The 15153-nt window shown below is 34.1% G+C and overlaps 1 protein-coding gene across 2 annotated transcripts; it reads right to left on the reverse strand.

The window, feature by feature from the left end:
- Positions 1-2482: 2482 nt before the first annotated feature.
- On the reverse strand, positions 2483-14547 carry COS1 (6,7-dimethyl-8-ribityllumazine synthase / DMRL synthase / lumazine synthase / riboflavin synthase). Of its 2 annotated transcripts, none has more exons than XM_068613534.2 (8): positions 14232-14547; positions 14004-14125; positions 11816-11911; positions 10823-10918; positions 10619-10697; positions 10157-10203; positions 10005-10064; positions 2483-2769 (listed from the first exon to the last, which is right to left on the reverse strand). In XM_068613534.2, exons 1-8 carry the CDS (start codon positions 14374-14376, stop codon positions 2731-2733), a joined length of 684 nt encoding a protein of 227 aa, XP_068469635.1. In that variant the 5' UTR covers positions 14377-14547; the 3' UTR covers positions 2483-2730. The 2 variants fall into 2 exon arrangements, with proteins under 2 accessions (XP_068469635.1, XP_068469636.1); XM_068613535.2 differs by having other exon boundaries at positions 14004-14119; positions 14232-14515.
- Positions 14548-15153: the final 606 nt, after the last annotated feature.

Here is a 15153-nt window from a genome sequence, read left to right on the forward strand (position 1 = left end):
TACGGCTCCAATAAATAAAAAATTACGTTTGACAAAAATTTGTACGGGAAAACATGACTTATTTATATATGTAAATTTTAAAAAAGTTATTCATTTATATAAATATGGAGTAAAATTATATAATTTGGTAAAATAATCTTTAGATAAATATTTTCATGAATACTTATAAAAGAGAAAAATGTAAATAAAAAAAATAAAATAACTTTTGCGGTAAGATAAAATTATCTCATTGTATCTTATAAATATGTTAATTTGTATAAAGAAACTAGTTAATGAAGTTAATAGTATTAACTTTGTTTTAAATTTAAAGCTCATTTATTATTTATTGAACTAAGAAGAAAAGTATTTTTATGAAAAAATAATTAATATAAATTATAATTTGGGATGATAAATATTAAATAGTATAGGAGGAAGTATTTATTTATTGAAGATGAAAGAAAGAAAAGGAGTTATTCAAAGACTAATCAAAGAGATTTTTTTGACTTGTTCTTTTTCTTTTTCTTTTTCATTTCTTTTGCAAACACAGAACCTTTAAACAAGGAGTTGGGAACAAGCAATATAAGTGATTAATCATAATCTTGGTAATTAAATAATCTTGGTAATTAAATAAAAAGATAATATATCTTATGAGATTTATTAAAATTATGTTATCAAACTTGTCAATAGATTTGAAGCCTTCAAATGGTGTTAAACTAAGTTCATGTGAATGAATTTCTCTGAAACTGAGTTCATATTATTGGGCAGCATCTTCACTCCAAAAATAAGTTCACACTCAATCAAGAATTGGTAAAAACCCAAAAAACTTAGCAACATCTCTTAATTAATTATTGAAAACAGTAAACAAATAATGAAGTCTTGGTCAAAATCATAATAAAACCAAAGTTCATTTGAAGACATTGCAGATTTTCAAAACTTTGAGTACTTTGTCTTCTACTAACTACATGCATCACTCTAATTCAACTCAATTAATTTGAATTAATTTAATTGCACGTGCAAAATCAAATATATTATTTTAAGAACATGGTACCATCTCTGAACTGTCTCTCTATAGTTTTTAATCTGTCAATGGTTGATATTGTTGATTGGTATGCTTCAAATCATAATTTTGGAATATCTCTAAACTGAGTATTATTATTAAATTTTAGACAATGACCTATTGTTAACGAATAATTACTAATTTAAGAATAATAAATTTTAAATTTAAATAAATAAATACTATCCATCCTCATATTATATATAATATATCTGTCCTCATCATATAGAATATTTCTGCCATTTAATTTTGTTTTTCATTCTTATATTTATCACTATTTATTTATTTCTCTACCTCCATATTTCTTCTCTCACGCCATAATATAAAAAATAACTATAGTGCCTTTATTATAAGATGTAATTTTGATTTGTGTAATACAATTTAAAATATTTGTTCAAATTAGGTTTTATAATCCAAAATATTTTTTAAATAATTCGAAGTATTCAAAATTATTTATTCTAAAATATAGTTTTAAATTGAATATGAGCGCATATTAGTTATTTGTTATATTATAGGTATGTATTACTATCTCTCCGAAGCCTTAGCATAGCTAAATTGACAAAGGCACTTACAAATGGGCCTTTGCTTCCTGCACTTCCCAACTTTCAATCTACACCTCCCACAGTTGAATGAAATGACCAAATTGCCCTCCGTCTGCTTCTCTGCCGTTCATGCCACCACCACCACTGCTCACCATTACTGCTACCAAAAGAAAAAAGAAAATGGTGCAGAAGTTGAAGAAAAGTGAAAAAAAAATTGTTCCACAGTTTATTCCAAAAAACCCATTTTGAAAAATATTTAAAAAGGTATTATATTTATTGAAAAGTTTGTTCCAAAAATTGTATTCAAAAAACTTGTTTTAAAATATATTTCATGCGTTCAGAAATATATTGTTTAGAAAATTTTATCATATTCTTGTGTTTCGAAATGTATTTTACGATTCCTCCACCCATGTTTTCTTCTCTCACCCCATAGCTATAATGCATTTAATAAAATTCAAACGTCAATAACTTGGATAAAAAATCTCACTCTTTGAAATACGCTAAAGATCTTCTGAATTTCTTGTTCTGAACAACTTATTTAGGAATACATTTCAGATTTGTTGTTTTTAGAAAACTTATAACTATTGTTTATAACGACCTTTTCAAAGCCATGTTTCAAAATAATACATTTGGATCTGTATTTCGAGCTCCAGATTATGCAATTCATACCATTTCTGGATTACAAAATTTAAAATATAGTTCCAAATTATGATATTTAACATATATGCAAAAGCATCTTAAAAGTCAGTGACATGGCTTATTCAATTTGTAACAAACATATTAGGATACATTTCCATACCATTGTTTATAACTGTTCAGTCCTTGATATTGCTCTAATACTTTTGAGCTATAGATATAAACATGTTTTTTATAAGAGTAATATAATAACAATAATACAATGAAATAATTTAATGAAAGCTTATTTTATTCCATTTTAAAACATTTAAACAATACACTGATATTTTTATTTTATTTTATTCCATTTTCTTCCATGCCATCCTGTTACATTCCACTTACCATTAAATGTCCAAACATAACCTAAATTATTTCAGAGGATCTGGAACTACAGAAAAAGCAATCTGGACATGAAAATTTGAAAATTGGGAATTACATGCCGTTCGGACAGAAGCTCTTGGAGATTGGTTAAAACACTCACTACTTCAGATGGTGCTCGAACAAAGATGCCATCTCAATCTGCACACAGATAAATACATAAAACATTTTCAACTATAAAGGGTAAGGGAAAATATGCTTGTGGCTCGACTAATACCTGTTGCAACCTTTTAAGAAATTTTATGAATAATTCAGGATGTTAGTACCTTGTGTATTAAGTTTTTGCTGACTTGCAATTCACAATGCAATTTTGATAACTAATTACATTGAAAATGGTCGTGTAATGTGTAATCATCTCGTTAGAGTAAGAGTTTTAGATATGGTTGCCTACTTGGGCTTAGACTAACTCTCGACATTCACTATAGTCTTAAAAATGTCCAATAATTCACCATTTTATCTGAAAATGGATGAAGTTCTATGCTAAACCCGGCCCTTCTCAGAGCACACTTTACTCCGATGTAATGAAGAAGTGTCCAAGAACCAATCCAAACCGTTCTAAACCCAACAATTAACCTACAATAGTGAAGATTACAAAATCCACACTTTATTATTCAGTTCCATGCTGAATTAAAACGAACCTTAAAAAAAAAAAAACGAACCACAAAAATAAACGAAGTTTTCCTACACTACTCTCAAATAAACTTGAGATTATATTGACATGTGATATGTAATTTAGAGCATACTATCATTTCTTAAATGAGATTTAATACTTTGAACAAGTTTTACCCAACAACTATTATGTATATTACTTTTTATTCAATAAACGTTGTTCCCTTAAATAATAAAATATCCACTAGAAAAACTCATGTATTGGTTTGAGACACTACTTTCACCCTCTAGTCAATGAAATTTCATTTTTTCCTAATTAAAGAATAAAGAATTGTCCCTTAAATAAAAAGACACAAACAGAAATAACTGATGCTATACAAATTGCAAACTGATCCACCAAATCATAAGTTTGTTTTATGATCAAATCAAATGTTTCTTTTGTCTCAAAACTAATCCAACCAAACTGTGAATACGTCTAATTATTGAATAGAACATGTAAACTTGGTGTAAAGAACTCAGGTATTTTTATATAACCTCTTTTAGCTTTATTGCACCTCTAGTGCCTCCAATGTGACTAGTGTAAAACTTTTTGCTCAAATTTAATCCCTATTTCTTTTAAATGCTATCATCAAGTCCTTCTGAGCTTTCATCCACGTAAAAGACCCGGATTCTATCAAAAATCTTCACAAATTAATCTAAGACATTTTAAATCCTCTTATGATATAAACACGTCAATTGAAATATCAGAATATTTTTCCCAATTCAAAACCAAAAACTGGCTCCCTACAAAATCTTTCAAATTTTATCAAATTTTTACTGAAGCCTTCGAATGTGATGCGTTCAAATAATTTTCCATAAAAATAAGACCCAACCCAAATAATTTGAGAAGAAAATGAGCATTTAAGGGCTTTTTAAGCCATTAGGCAGAAGGAAACCCACAGTGGAGCTTGATTGTAGATATTTTAAAAAATGATAAATTAAATTTGAGCAAAAATCTATGGAACCAAAAGTGCAATTATGCTGATTTTTTAGTTGAAAAAGAAATTCATTAAGGAAGAAGAGATGCACTGACAGAGATGCAATAAAATTATTCAGGAGCCATTGCCTAACATCTACTGTTCTTCAGATAGGTAGCTTGAGTTATGACATGCTATAAAAATAAGTTTTATGTTCCAGGTACTAAACTAAGATTATTTATTAACTGTCAAAACTGTTTAGGAAGTTTTATATTTTATCCTTATTATATTTTTATTTTGTATCACAGCTGTATCTTACTATTAATATTAGGATTATGTATTTAGAAACAATCCCACAATCATAGGGATTTGTTTCTCTAGAATTAGTTGTCCATATTTCCTAAAATAACTAGCAAGCTCTCATGTATATATAGGTCTAATGACCTCATAATTTAAATAGAAGAAAATATTATTCCTTCTAAACTTAATATGGTATCAGAGCCATTTTCGAGCCTATCCTAGCGAATATTTGTGTTGGGCCTATCGTGTATATAGTCCCACGCACGAGCTTCTAGAGATTAGAGATCAGTGCGTTGAGATCCCATATCGACTAGAGATTAGAGCCTTTCATAGTATATAAGTGGGTGCAAACCTCACCCCATCGAGCCGGTTTTATGGGGTTGAGTTAGGCTTAAAGTCCACTCTTTCGTAATATGGTATCAGAGCTCCTGATCTTTAGGAGTCTCTGACCGTGCCTGAAAACCCTAAGTTGCAGTCGTCATTGCTGCACAACATTGAGCCTTGCTGCAGCCTTCATTGCTGCACAACCTTGGCCTAATCGCAGCCTTCATTGCTGTGTAGCCTTCACCGCGGCTACTGTTCACCGCGGTTACTGTTCACCACGCACTGTTCATCACGGTTACTGTTCACCGCCGCTACTGTTCATCACTGTGATGGCTGAGATCACTGAGATCGTGAATCCTATTGGGGACAGATTCCAAACTGCTGGAGAATTGCAGAATGTTCATTCTGCTTATAGATTAAATGGAAAAAATTATCTCAAATGGTCTCAACTCATTAGAACCATCTTGAAAGGAAAAGGAAAGGTCAGTCACCTGACTGATATGGCCCCTGATGAACAGGATGCCAAGTTCAAATCATGGGATGAAGAAGACTCCATGATCATGGCATGGCTGTGGAATTCAATGGTCCCAGAAATCAGTGATACCTGCATGTTCCTTAAATCAGCAAAGGAAATTTGGGAGGCAGTAGAACAAACCTATTCTAAGGCCAAGGATGCTGCTCAAATATATGATGTAAAAGTGAAAACCGTGGCTGCCAAGCAGGGAAACAAATCTGTTACAGAATATGCCAATCAACTCAAGTCCCTATGGATGGAATTGGATCACTACCGAGTTATAAAAGCAAAATGTTCAGAAGACTCAGCAATCCTTAAGGAGTATATTGAACAAGATAGAGTCTATGATTTCTTGGTAGGCCTGAATCCTGAATATGATCAGGTTCGAATCCAAATCTTGGGAAAAGAGAAAGTCCCAGGGCTTAATGAAGTGGTAGCCATTATTCGAAGTGAAGAAAGCAGGAGAGGACTGATGTTGGAGACCCCAACTACTGAAAGCTCAGCAATGAAAGCTGAAGGAGGAACAGCCATGCTAACTAACCAGAAGAAAAGCAGGTTTTCCAATATAGAGAAAAAACAGGAGGAAGTCTGGTGTACCTACTGCAACAAGCCGCGCCACACAAGGGAAAAGTGCTGGAAATTACATGGAAAACCCCCAAGCAGAGAATGGGGCCAGAAAGGAGGCCCTCCAAAAAGGGAAGGACAAAGACAAGCACACATTGTTAATGGACAAGGAGAAGAATCTGTCCAGCTGAATCATGAAGAGATAGAAAGGGTAAGGTCCTTCCTTAGTAAATTGGAGAAGCCCTCAGGTATGTGCTCCTTAACATATTCTGGTAAGTTTCCATTTTCTTTTGGACTTACTGCTTCAGATACACCCTTTACTCATTTCTGGATACTAGATTCAGGTGCTACTGACCATATGACCCCTCTACCTAAATACTTCTCCACATATATCCCATGTCCTAGCAACAAGAAAATTTCCACAGCAGATGGAACATGTATAACTGCCGCAGGTGAAGGAGAAGTCCAAATAAGCCCATCTATAACATTAAAACATGTCCTTCATGTCCCTAAATTGTCCACCAATCTGATTTCTGTACAGAAACTCACAAAAGATCTCTCTTGTAACGTTGTTTTTCATAACAACTATTGTGTATTTCAGGACAAAAACTCAGGGAGGACGATTGGACATGCTAGAGAATGGAATGGCCTATACTACATGGAGGATCCTAATCTTGGTATCAATAGTCACTCTCTCATATCTGAATCCACCATGACCAATAAAGAGAAAGCTCAACTATATCATTGTCGGCTAGGACACCCTTCATTTCAAGTTGTAAAAGTGCTCTTCCCTTCCTTGTTTCAGAATTTAAATGTGGAGAGTCTCCATTGTGAGGTGTGTGAGCTTGCGAAACACAAGCGTGTACCTTTTCCCATTAGTAATAAAATGAGTCCTTTCCCTTTTTTTCTTATCCATACTGATGTCTGGGGTCCTGCTAATATTCCTAATATCTCAGGTGCTAAGTGGTTTTTAACCTTCATAGATGATTGTACACGGGTGACTTGGGTTTTCCTATTGAAACATAAATCTGAGGTTAGCTCCATTTTTGTTCAGTTTGTGTCTATGATTAAAAATCAATTTGGAGTTAATATCAAGAGAATTAGGTCTGATAATGCTAAGGACTACTTTAACCTGGTGCTAAACTCTTTTTGCCAAAAGGAAGGGATAATTCATGAGTCTTCATGTGTTAACACACCCCAACAGAATGGGATTGCAGAAAGAAAAAATGGGCACTTATTAGACCAAACTAGAGCTCTACTTTTTCAAAATCATGTCCCTAAGAAATTTTGGGGGGAAGCCCTTCTTACGGCCACCTACCTAATCAATAGGTTACCCTCTAAAATCTTAGCATCAAAAAGCCCCATGGAAGTCCTATCCTCCTTCTACCCACACCTAAACCCTACAAATAAACTCCAACCTAGAATATTTGGGTGTGTATCCTTTGTGCATGTTCATAGTAATGAAAGGGGAAAGTTGGACCCTAGGGCTGTCAAATGTGTATTCTTAGGGTACTCAACCACACAAAAAGGATACAAGTGTTTTCACCCCCCGTCAAAGAGATTCTTTGTGTCAAGGGATGTCACATTCAACGAACAAGAGAGCTACTTCCAGCCTCATCTTCAAGGGGAGAATGTAAGAGAGGAAGATGAGCCTCTCATGCTTCCAAATATGGCATTTGGACCTGAAATTGGGACAAATAGCATTGCTGTCCCTGAAACTGAGACAAGAACAAAACAAGCACCTGAACCAGCAGCAAGACCTGAATCAGCTCCTGAACAGGCACCTGAATCAGCAGCTGAATCTGCACCTAATGGTGGTGGGAAATTCGGAAAAAATCTGGTATATTCAAGAAGAGGAAAGGTCATTCCAGAATCTATCCATGTCCAAGAATCCAACCTACCATCTTTACATGAGGTAACAGTTTCTAATCCTAGAAATTCCAATAATTCTAATGAGTTTATTTTGGAAAATTCAGAAGCACAGGAGGATCAAAACCTGGATCTTCCTATTGCCCTTAGAAAGGGAACCAGAACCTGCACCCAACAGCCACTTTACCCTCTATCAAATTTCCTATCCTTTGAAAAATTCTCTCCTACCCATAAAACCTTTCTCACAAACTTAAACTCTACACCCACACCTTCCTCTGTATCTGAAGCATTATCTGACAGGAAATGGAAACAAGCCATGGATGTGGAAATGGAGGCACTAAACAAGAACAGGACCTGGGAGCTTGTCACCTTACCAACTGGAAAAAAACCAGTAGGGTGTAAGTGGGTATACGCTGTAAAGTATCGGGCTGATGGGACTATTGAGCGTTACAAGGCAAGGTTAGTAGCCAAAGGATTCACTCAAACCTATGGAGTGGATTACTTGGAGACATTTGCTCCGGTTGCTAAGATGAACACGGTCAGAGTAATATTGTCATTAGCAGCAAATCATGATTGGGATATGCAGCAGTTCGATGTGAAGAATGCATTCCTACATGGAGACCTTAAAGAAGAAATATACATGGAGTTGCCCCCTGGCTATGATGGACAGGTTGCTGCTGGAACCGTTTGTAAGCTAAAAAAGGCTCTATATGGGCTGAAACAATCCCCAAGAGCATGGTTTGGAAGATTCACCAAAGTTTTGACAAGTTTGGGCTACAAACAGAGCCAAGGAGATCACACTTTATTTATTAAACATTCAGTTTCAGGAGGAGTAACAATATTATTGGTGTATGTAGATGATATTATAATAACTGGAGATGACAAAGAGGAGCAGCAAACGTTAAGTCAATGTCTTGCCACGGAATTTGAAATTAAGACATTAGGGAGACTTAAATATTTTTTGGGAATTGAAGTGGCCCATTCCAAGAAAGGAATCTTCATATCTCAACAAAAATATATTACTGACTTGCTTAGAGAAACAGGAAAGACAGCCTGCAAACCAGCAAGTACTCCAGTTGATCCAAATATAAAGTTGGGAAGTGCGGAGGAGGATAATGCCGTGGACAAGGAAATGTACCAAAGACTCGTGGGCAGGCTTATTTACTTATCTCACACTAGGCCAGACATTGCTTTTGCTGTGAGTCTAGTCAGTCAATTTATGCACCAACCAAAGGAGGCACATTTGCAAGCTGCCCTTAGAATTGTGCAGTATTTAAAAGGGACTCTAGGAAGAGGGATTTTGTTCAAACGAAACAAAAGTGTTCGTCTTGAAGCATACACGGATGCAGATTATGCAGAGTCAGTTGTGGATAGGAGATCAACTACTGGATACTGCACCTTCCTTGGTGGAAATCTAGTGACTTGGAAGAGTAAAAAACAAAGTGTAGTAGCTAGATCAAGTGCTGAAGCAGAATTTCGAGCAATGGCCCAAGGAATATGTGAACTTCTATGGCTGAAGATTATATTGGAAGACTTGAAGATAAGATGGGATGAACCTATGAGGTTATATTGTGACAATAAATCTGCAATTAGCATAGCCCACAACCCAGTACAACATGATAGAACTAAACATATCGAGGTGGACAGACATTTTATCAAGGAAAAGTTAGACAGTGGCTTGATTTGCACCCCATATGTGTCCACTCAGAGTCAACTTGCAGACATACTCACCAAAGGACTGAACTACAGTAACTTTGAAAGAATTATATCCAAGCTGGGAATGGAGAACATCTATTCACCAGCTTGAGGGGGAGTGTCAAAACTGTTTAGGAAGTTTTATATTTTATCCTTATTATATTTTTATTTTGTATCACAGCTGTATCTTACTATTAATATTAGGATTATGTATTTAGAAACAATCCCACAATCATAGGGATTTGTTTCTCTAGAATTAGTTGTCCATATTTCCTAAAATAACTAGCAAGCTCTCATGTATATATAGGTCTAATGACCTCATAATTTAAATAGAAGAAAATATTATTCCTTCTAAACTTGATATTAACCATCACCTAACAATTTGAGTTTTTCCCGTAATTAGCTCATGACATATACAAAGATAGGAGGACAAGAACCATGAAAAGTACAACAGGCAATGAGTATAATAAATCTTTATATAGCTTGATGTCAAATTTCAAATGAATATTGCATAATTACTTCATAATATCAAGTTATCAACTTACAGCAGTCAATGCAGTCTCAGCACCCTTATTTCCAGATTTGCCACCAGCACGATTTAGAGCCTGCACTTAGCCAACGAAGAACAGATAGAAAACAAAGTAATCATATGTCTCATCTGCAAAGAAGAAATTTCATAACTTTCACAACAACTTACCTGATCCATATTATCACATGTTAGGACACCAAATATGCACGGAACACCTGCAAAGGCATCTCAAAATGCTTTAATTTTGCTGTGTTGATGACAATTAATGAAAAAAAATACTGAGAAAGTAATAATAGTAATAAATGTCTCCATTTATAAACCAAAAGAAAAAAATAGGCATTAGCTTGCACTGATGAGCTTAGAGGAAACATAAAGTTTCAGTATTTTATTCAGTGAAGATCAATGTCAAAGTTAACTTACACAGGCAGTGCTTAAAAAATAATCAACCATTTAAAAAATAATTCTCAAATTTCAAATTTCCTCTCAACCTTGATTCTAGATTCTACAAAAACAAGTTGCCGTACTAATGTTGTATGAATGTTTCATTTTCAAGAAAACAGACAGCAGTTAAATACTCAAATGTAATCTGTCCCAATGTCAAGATAACAATTGACATTAACAGAATACCACCTGAGTTTAGACTGGCTGAAAGCACTCCAGATGCTGCTGAATTAGCAACTGCATCATAGTGGGTGGTGTCTCCCCGTATCTGTTAACAAGAAATTTGGTCACAGTAGAAACTCAAATTATGTAGACATAAATATAGATAATGGATACTTATTGGTCATGAAAATGTTATAAAAGATTTCAACTATAAATTAAGATTTATCATACCACAGCTCCTATGCATAAGATTGCATGATATTTGCCTGAGTTTCCTAGTCTTGCTGCAACTACACCAATTTCAAAACTACCAGGTACCCAAACAACCTAAGGGAAAAGAGAAAGTAACAAGTTTCTGTCAGTATTCAAAATCCAGCAGAAAGTGATGAGAAAATTCTGAACAATACAAGTTGCCGCCAATTCCTATATCATTCTTCAACGCATTATTTGTAAGTAAAAGTTCTGTCAGTATTCAAATACATCAATTGCACAATTTTTTTGTCCAAAATCATGACCAAGGGTGACATAACTATACAGCTAACACACCAAGCTAAAACTAAATGAAATAAATGCAAAAGTTTATGATGAGATAGAAAAGGGTCTATATTTTATAATCTCCAATACATGATTAGAGAAAGATAGGAGAGCGACAAAAAATGAAAAGACTGGCCTCTTGTTTTAGCCAAGGAAGCATGGACCCTTCAAAATAGTAGTTGTGGCATGTTCTACCTGGGTCAAACACATATCTAGTCAGGCATTTCAAATACTACTGGCTGCATTTTACAATTTTATTTTTCCTTTATTTTTTAAACTCTTACAAGCCAAACATAAAAAAATTGGATAAATGGTTGCATTTATTATGCCTACTATGACTCGGGCTCCTTTTACTTTTTATAACATTGATTCTATTTCATTTAAAAAAATTGTTTTATTTTAATTTTATATTTTGAATTATAACCATAGCATGCCCAAGAACATTTTAAATTTTTCCATATTGTCATATTATATCCATGTTCTATGCCAAATGTGCTTTCAAGGTTTTAGCGCATAAGTTAACTTTACTTCATATTTCAGTAAAACTGAATATTTAACATAACAGAAAAAGTGAGAAAAACAAAATAAATTTCAAAAAGTAGCAAAGAGGAGACTTAATCAAATTACAATTGAAACATTGTATATTACAAATAATCAATATTCCAAGAACTTATAAGACAGCTCACTTACATCAATGTCCTCATCCTGAACTGAATAATTCTTAAAAGTACCCAAAGCTCCTTCCAAGAGCTGCTTGGTAATGATTTCATTAAACCGTGCAACAACCTAAAAGAAGAGAAAATGGAAATGAGAAACAAAACATAAAAGAACTAGAAAAACTTACGAGTACAATCCAGTTTGAAGAAGAAAATAAATGCAAAATCTTGAAGCAGAATACCATAACTTCGGCGTGATTCACCACCACGTTTCTCTAATTCATATCCCTTCATCAACACAATTCGATTTGTATCTTTCACTCTCTCCAATATACCTCCCCCTCTTCAAATTTTCATTATTGTCAAAGCCTTAATCAATCACCAAGAAGCTTTAAAATTAGAATTCACCCTTTCTGTGTTTCATCATTTTATCATCTGTGGAAAAGGATTTGGGCACTAGAATAGGTTGGAGTACCTCACGCATACTCCAAAAGGAGAACTTTGTTCTTGCCATCCAACTTAGGAAGTACAGGATTCCTTCTAAGGGGAGGTCTTTCATTGGCCTATGGTGTTTGATAGGATTAATACAAATAATTGGTTACATACAGGTTTGGCCACACAAAGATGTTTGTTTTGTGCCGTTAACAAATATCTACAGTACAATTTTTCAGTATTTTGGGGGGAAATTAGTGTTGTTCTTGTTAAAAGATTTGGACAAATTTCTAATTAACCATTTTAGGGGCTCTAGGAGAAGTATGAAAACATCCTTTGATGGTGTATTCTATGGAGTAATTTGGTGGTATCATTTTGTGATCCTTGGCTGCAATGGCTTTAGAGGGAACTGTATGTTAAATGCAAAGAAATCAGTGTGCTTATCTGATTCTCCCTAGATGTTTCTCTTATATTTTTGGTGCATTCTTTAGGATAATATCTTACTCTCTACCCTTTTACTTACTTTCCCTTAAATCTTCTCTAATGACCAGTTAAAGGACCATCAAAATTTAGTACGCAATGTAAACATGGTGGGTACTCTTGGCATGCTTCTGTCTACAGCATAGCTCAAACGCTAAGCTAAGAGTGAACAATTAATCATCGGAATTGGTGACAGATGAGTTCTCTGATAAGCATCCGGCATGAATGATGGGAACCATATTGCCATCTATTTATGGCTATCAGTGTGGCTTATGCAAACAACCTCTTTGAACATCCACTCATTCTCTTCCTGAATGTACACATCTGCAAATAGCTTGCCGCACAATACATACAATCATTGGTTTTCATCTGCTAAACTCATTAATGCAATTGACATCTATCTGTCATTTTGTCATGTACATCAACAGAGTAAGTAAGCTCAAACTAGATGTGTGTTATATCATGCCTGCACCAATCCAATCACCTGACTTGACATACCAACTTTTTAATGCCTTAATTAGATCATGTCACTCCAAGTATCTATTAAACTGTTATTGTTTAAGCCTAATACCACAAATTTTGCAATGATGAGGGAAATCATCCAATAATGCCAAGGCCCTTCTCTTTCTCTCAATTACTACCTTGTTTTATTTAGTTTATCTACCAGACCCGATTTCTGGAAGACATCGTAAACAATGCAGCCAATGAAAAACCCTAAATGATTCTTTAAACCACCCATCCCTACTGTTTCAATCACCTCCTTAGTCCTTATCCTCACATGCCTCCAGTGAAACTCCACTCTGCCTATTCTTCTACAATGAATCCCAAAAAGACCCACTAAGTTCTCTAACTTTCTTGCTCTCCAACATCAGGTTCTGAATGTAAAGGGTTTCTGTTAACAAACTAAGAGTAACAAGCCCTAACTCCAAGAATAATATTTCATTATTGTTGACACTACTTTTCCCCTTCAAACATTATATGTACGGAAGACACACTGCCTGACCCAAAAACAACCCAGGACAATAATATAAGACCAACAAAATTCATGGCCTAAGACAAAAAGCAAGAATCAGTTTGGCATTCCTTTTCAGATAAACTTCGGCAGACGTACTTACACCATAAGAAAAACATGAGATAAATTTCCCATAAATTAAAAATAACCTGTGTGTGAGTTAATTTGTAAAAGTTCATTCATGTCAGCTTTTCCAAAAGCTTATTGTTATAAAGCTAACTTTAAAACTTTTTCCCATAAATATTTGGGAAAAAAACTAACAAATAACCTAATAATTTTGGAATACATGGATACATACCACAGCAAAACGAAGTCCGCTGGTTCTGGTAACAGAACCTGCCAGATTCCGCACAGCATCTGTCCGCGTCAAAGATGACCCACCCTTGCTCTGAACAGCAACGCGTGGCTTAATTTCTGAAGCTAAACAAAGAAAGCAGAGAATTAAACAAAACCAGGAAAATCAGATTCTTCGTTGACCACGAATATGAGCAACAACCAAAATGATAGAAAGGATTAGGAATGCAACCTCGCAGAGAGAACGAAAAGGAGAGAGGGCATAGGGTTTTAGGAGCATTATGAAGATGTAAAATGCTGGTTGTAGCACAGGAACCCTCTTGGCCACGCACAAATCGAATGGGGAGGATACATTCAGTAGAAACAAATGAAGCCATTGCTTTGCTCTGAAAATGAGAGCTTCTGCAGAGAACGGAGGGCGATGACGGCGGTGACGACGGCGCAGAGCAAGATGCAAAACAAGTGTGTACTTGGTTTTGTTTTCAGCGGATTTTGACGTTACAGTGAAATAAGATTTATTGTAACCATTAAGATGTAAAAATTCTTACATACATTATAAAATCATAATCTATATGATACACCTCTTTCCAAGTGCTTTTGGTAATAAAATAACCTCACTCTTAAAATAGTTTTATCATATAAAAAAAATTAAAGATATATAAAAAGTAACCTCTAATTCTCATCTTATTTTGTAAATTTATTTATTTTTAAATTATATTATTTTAATTAATTCATAAATACAAAGAAGGAGGATTTATTAAAATGGTACAATTTTAGTTTGAATTTATACAAATAGACAGATTTTAAAAAAATAACATAAGCATATTATGATTAGAAATACAACTTTAAAATAAAAAATTGTTTTTCAGAATACGAATTTGGTTTTGGAATATTTTTATTCCTTTTAAAGTTGTCCTATAAAGTTTCATGGTTTTATTAAGTCGTGCTTCCTAGCATGTTTCATTTTTTTTATAAAATTTTGCTTACTAATATGTTTGTATTTTTTTAAAATAATTGTGTTTATTAGCATCTTTTTTGTTTTTTGTTTTTTTTTTATAAAATCATGTTCGTTAGGATGTTAGAATTATTTTTAGAAAACTTACACTTTTGGCCACGATTTTAGGAACTTAAGGATTTTTTATTTTTGCAATTTC

The sequence above is a fragment of the Phaseolus vulgaris genome, chromosome 2 (genome assembly GCF_051622355.1).
Source record: "Phaseolus vulgaris cultivar YP4 chromosome 2, ASM5162235v1, whole genome shotgun sequence".
Lineage (NCBI taxonomy): Eukaryota > Viridiplantae > Streptophyta > Magnoliopsida > Fabales > Fabaceae > Phaseolus > Phaseolus vulgaris.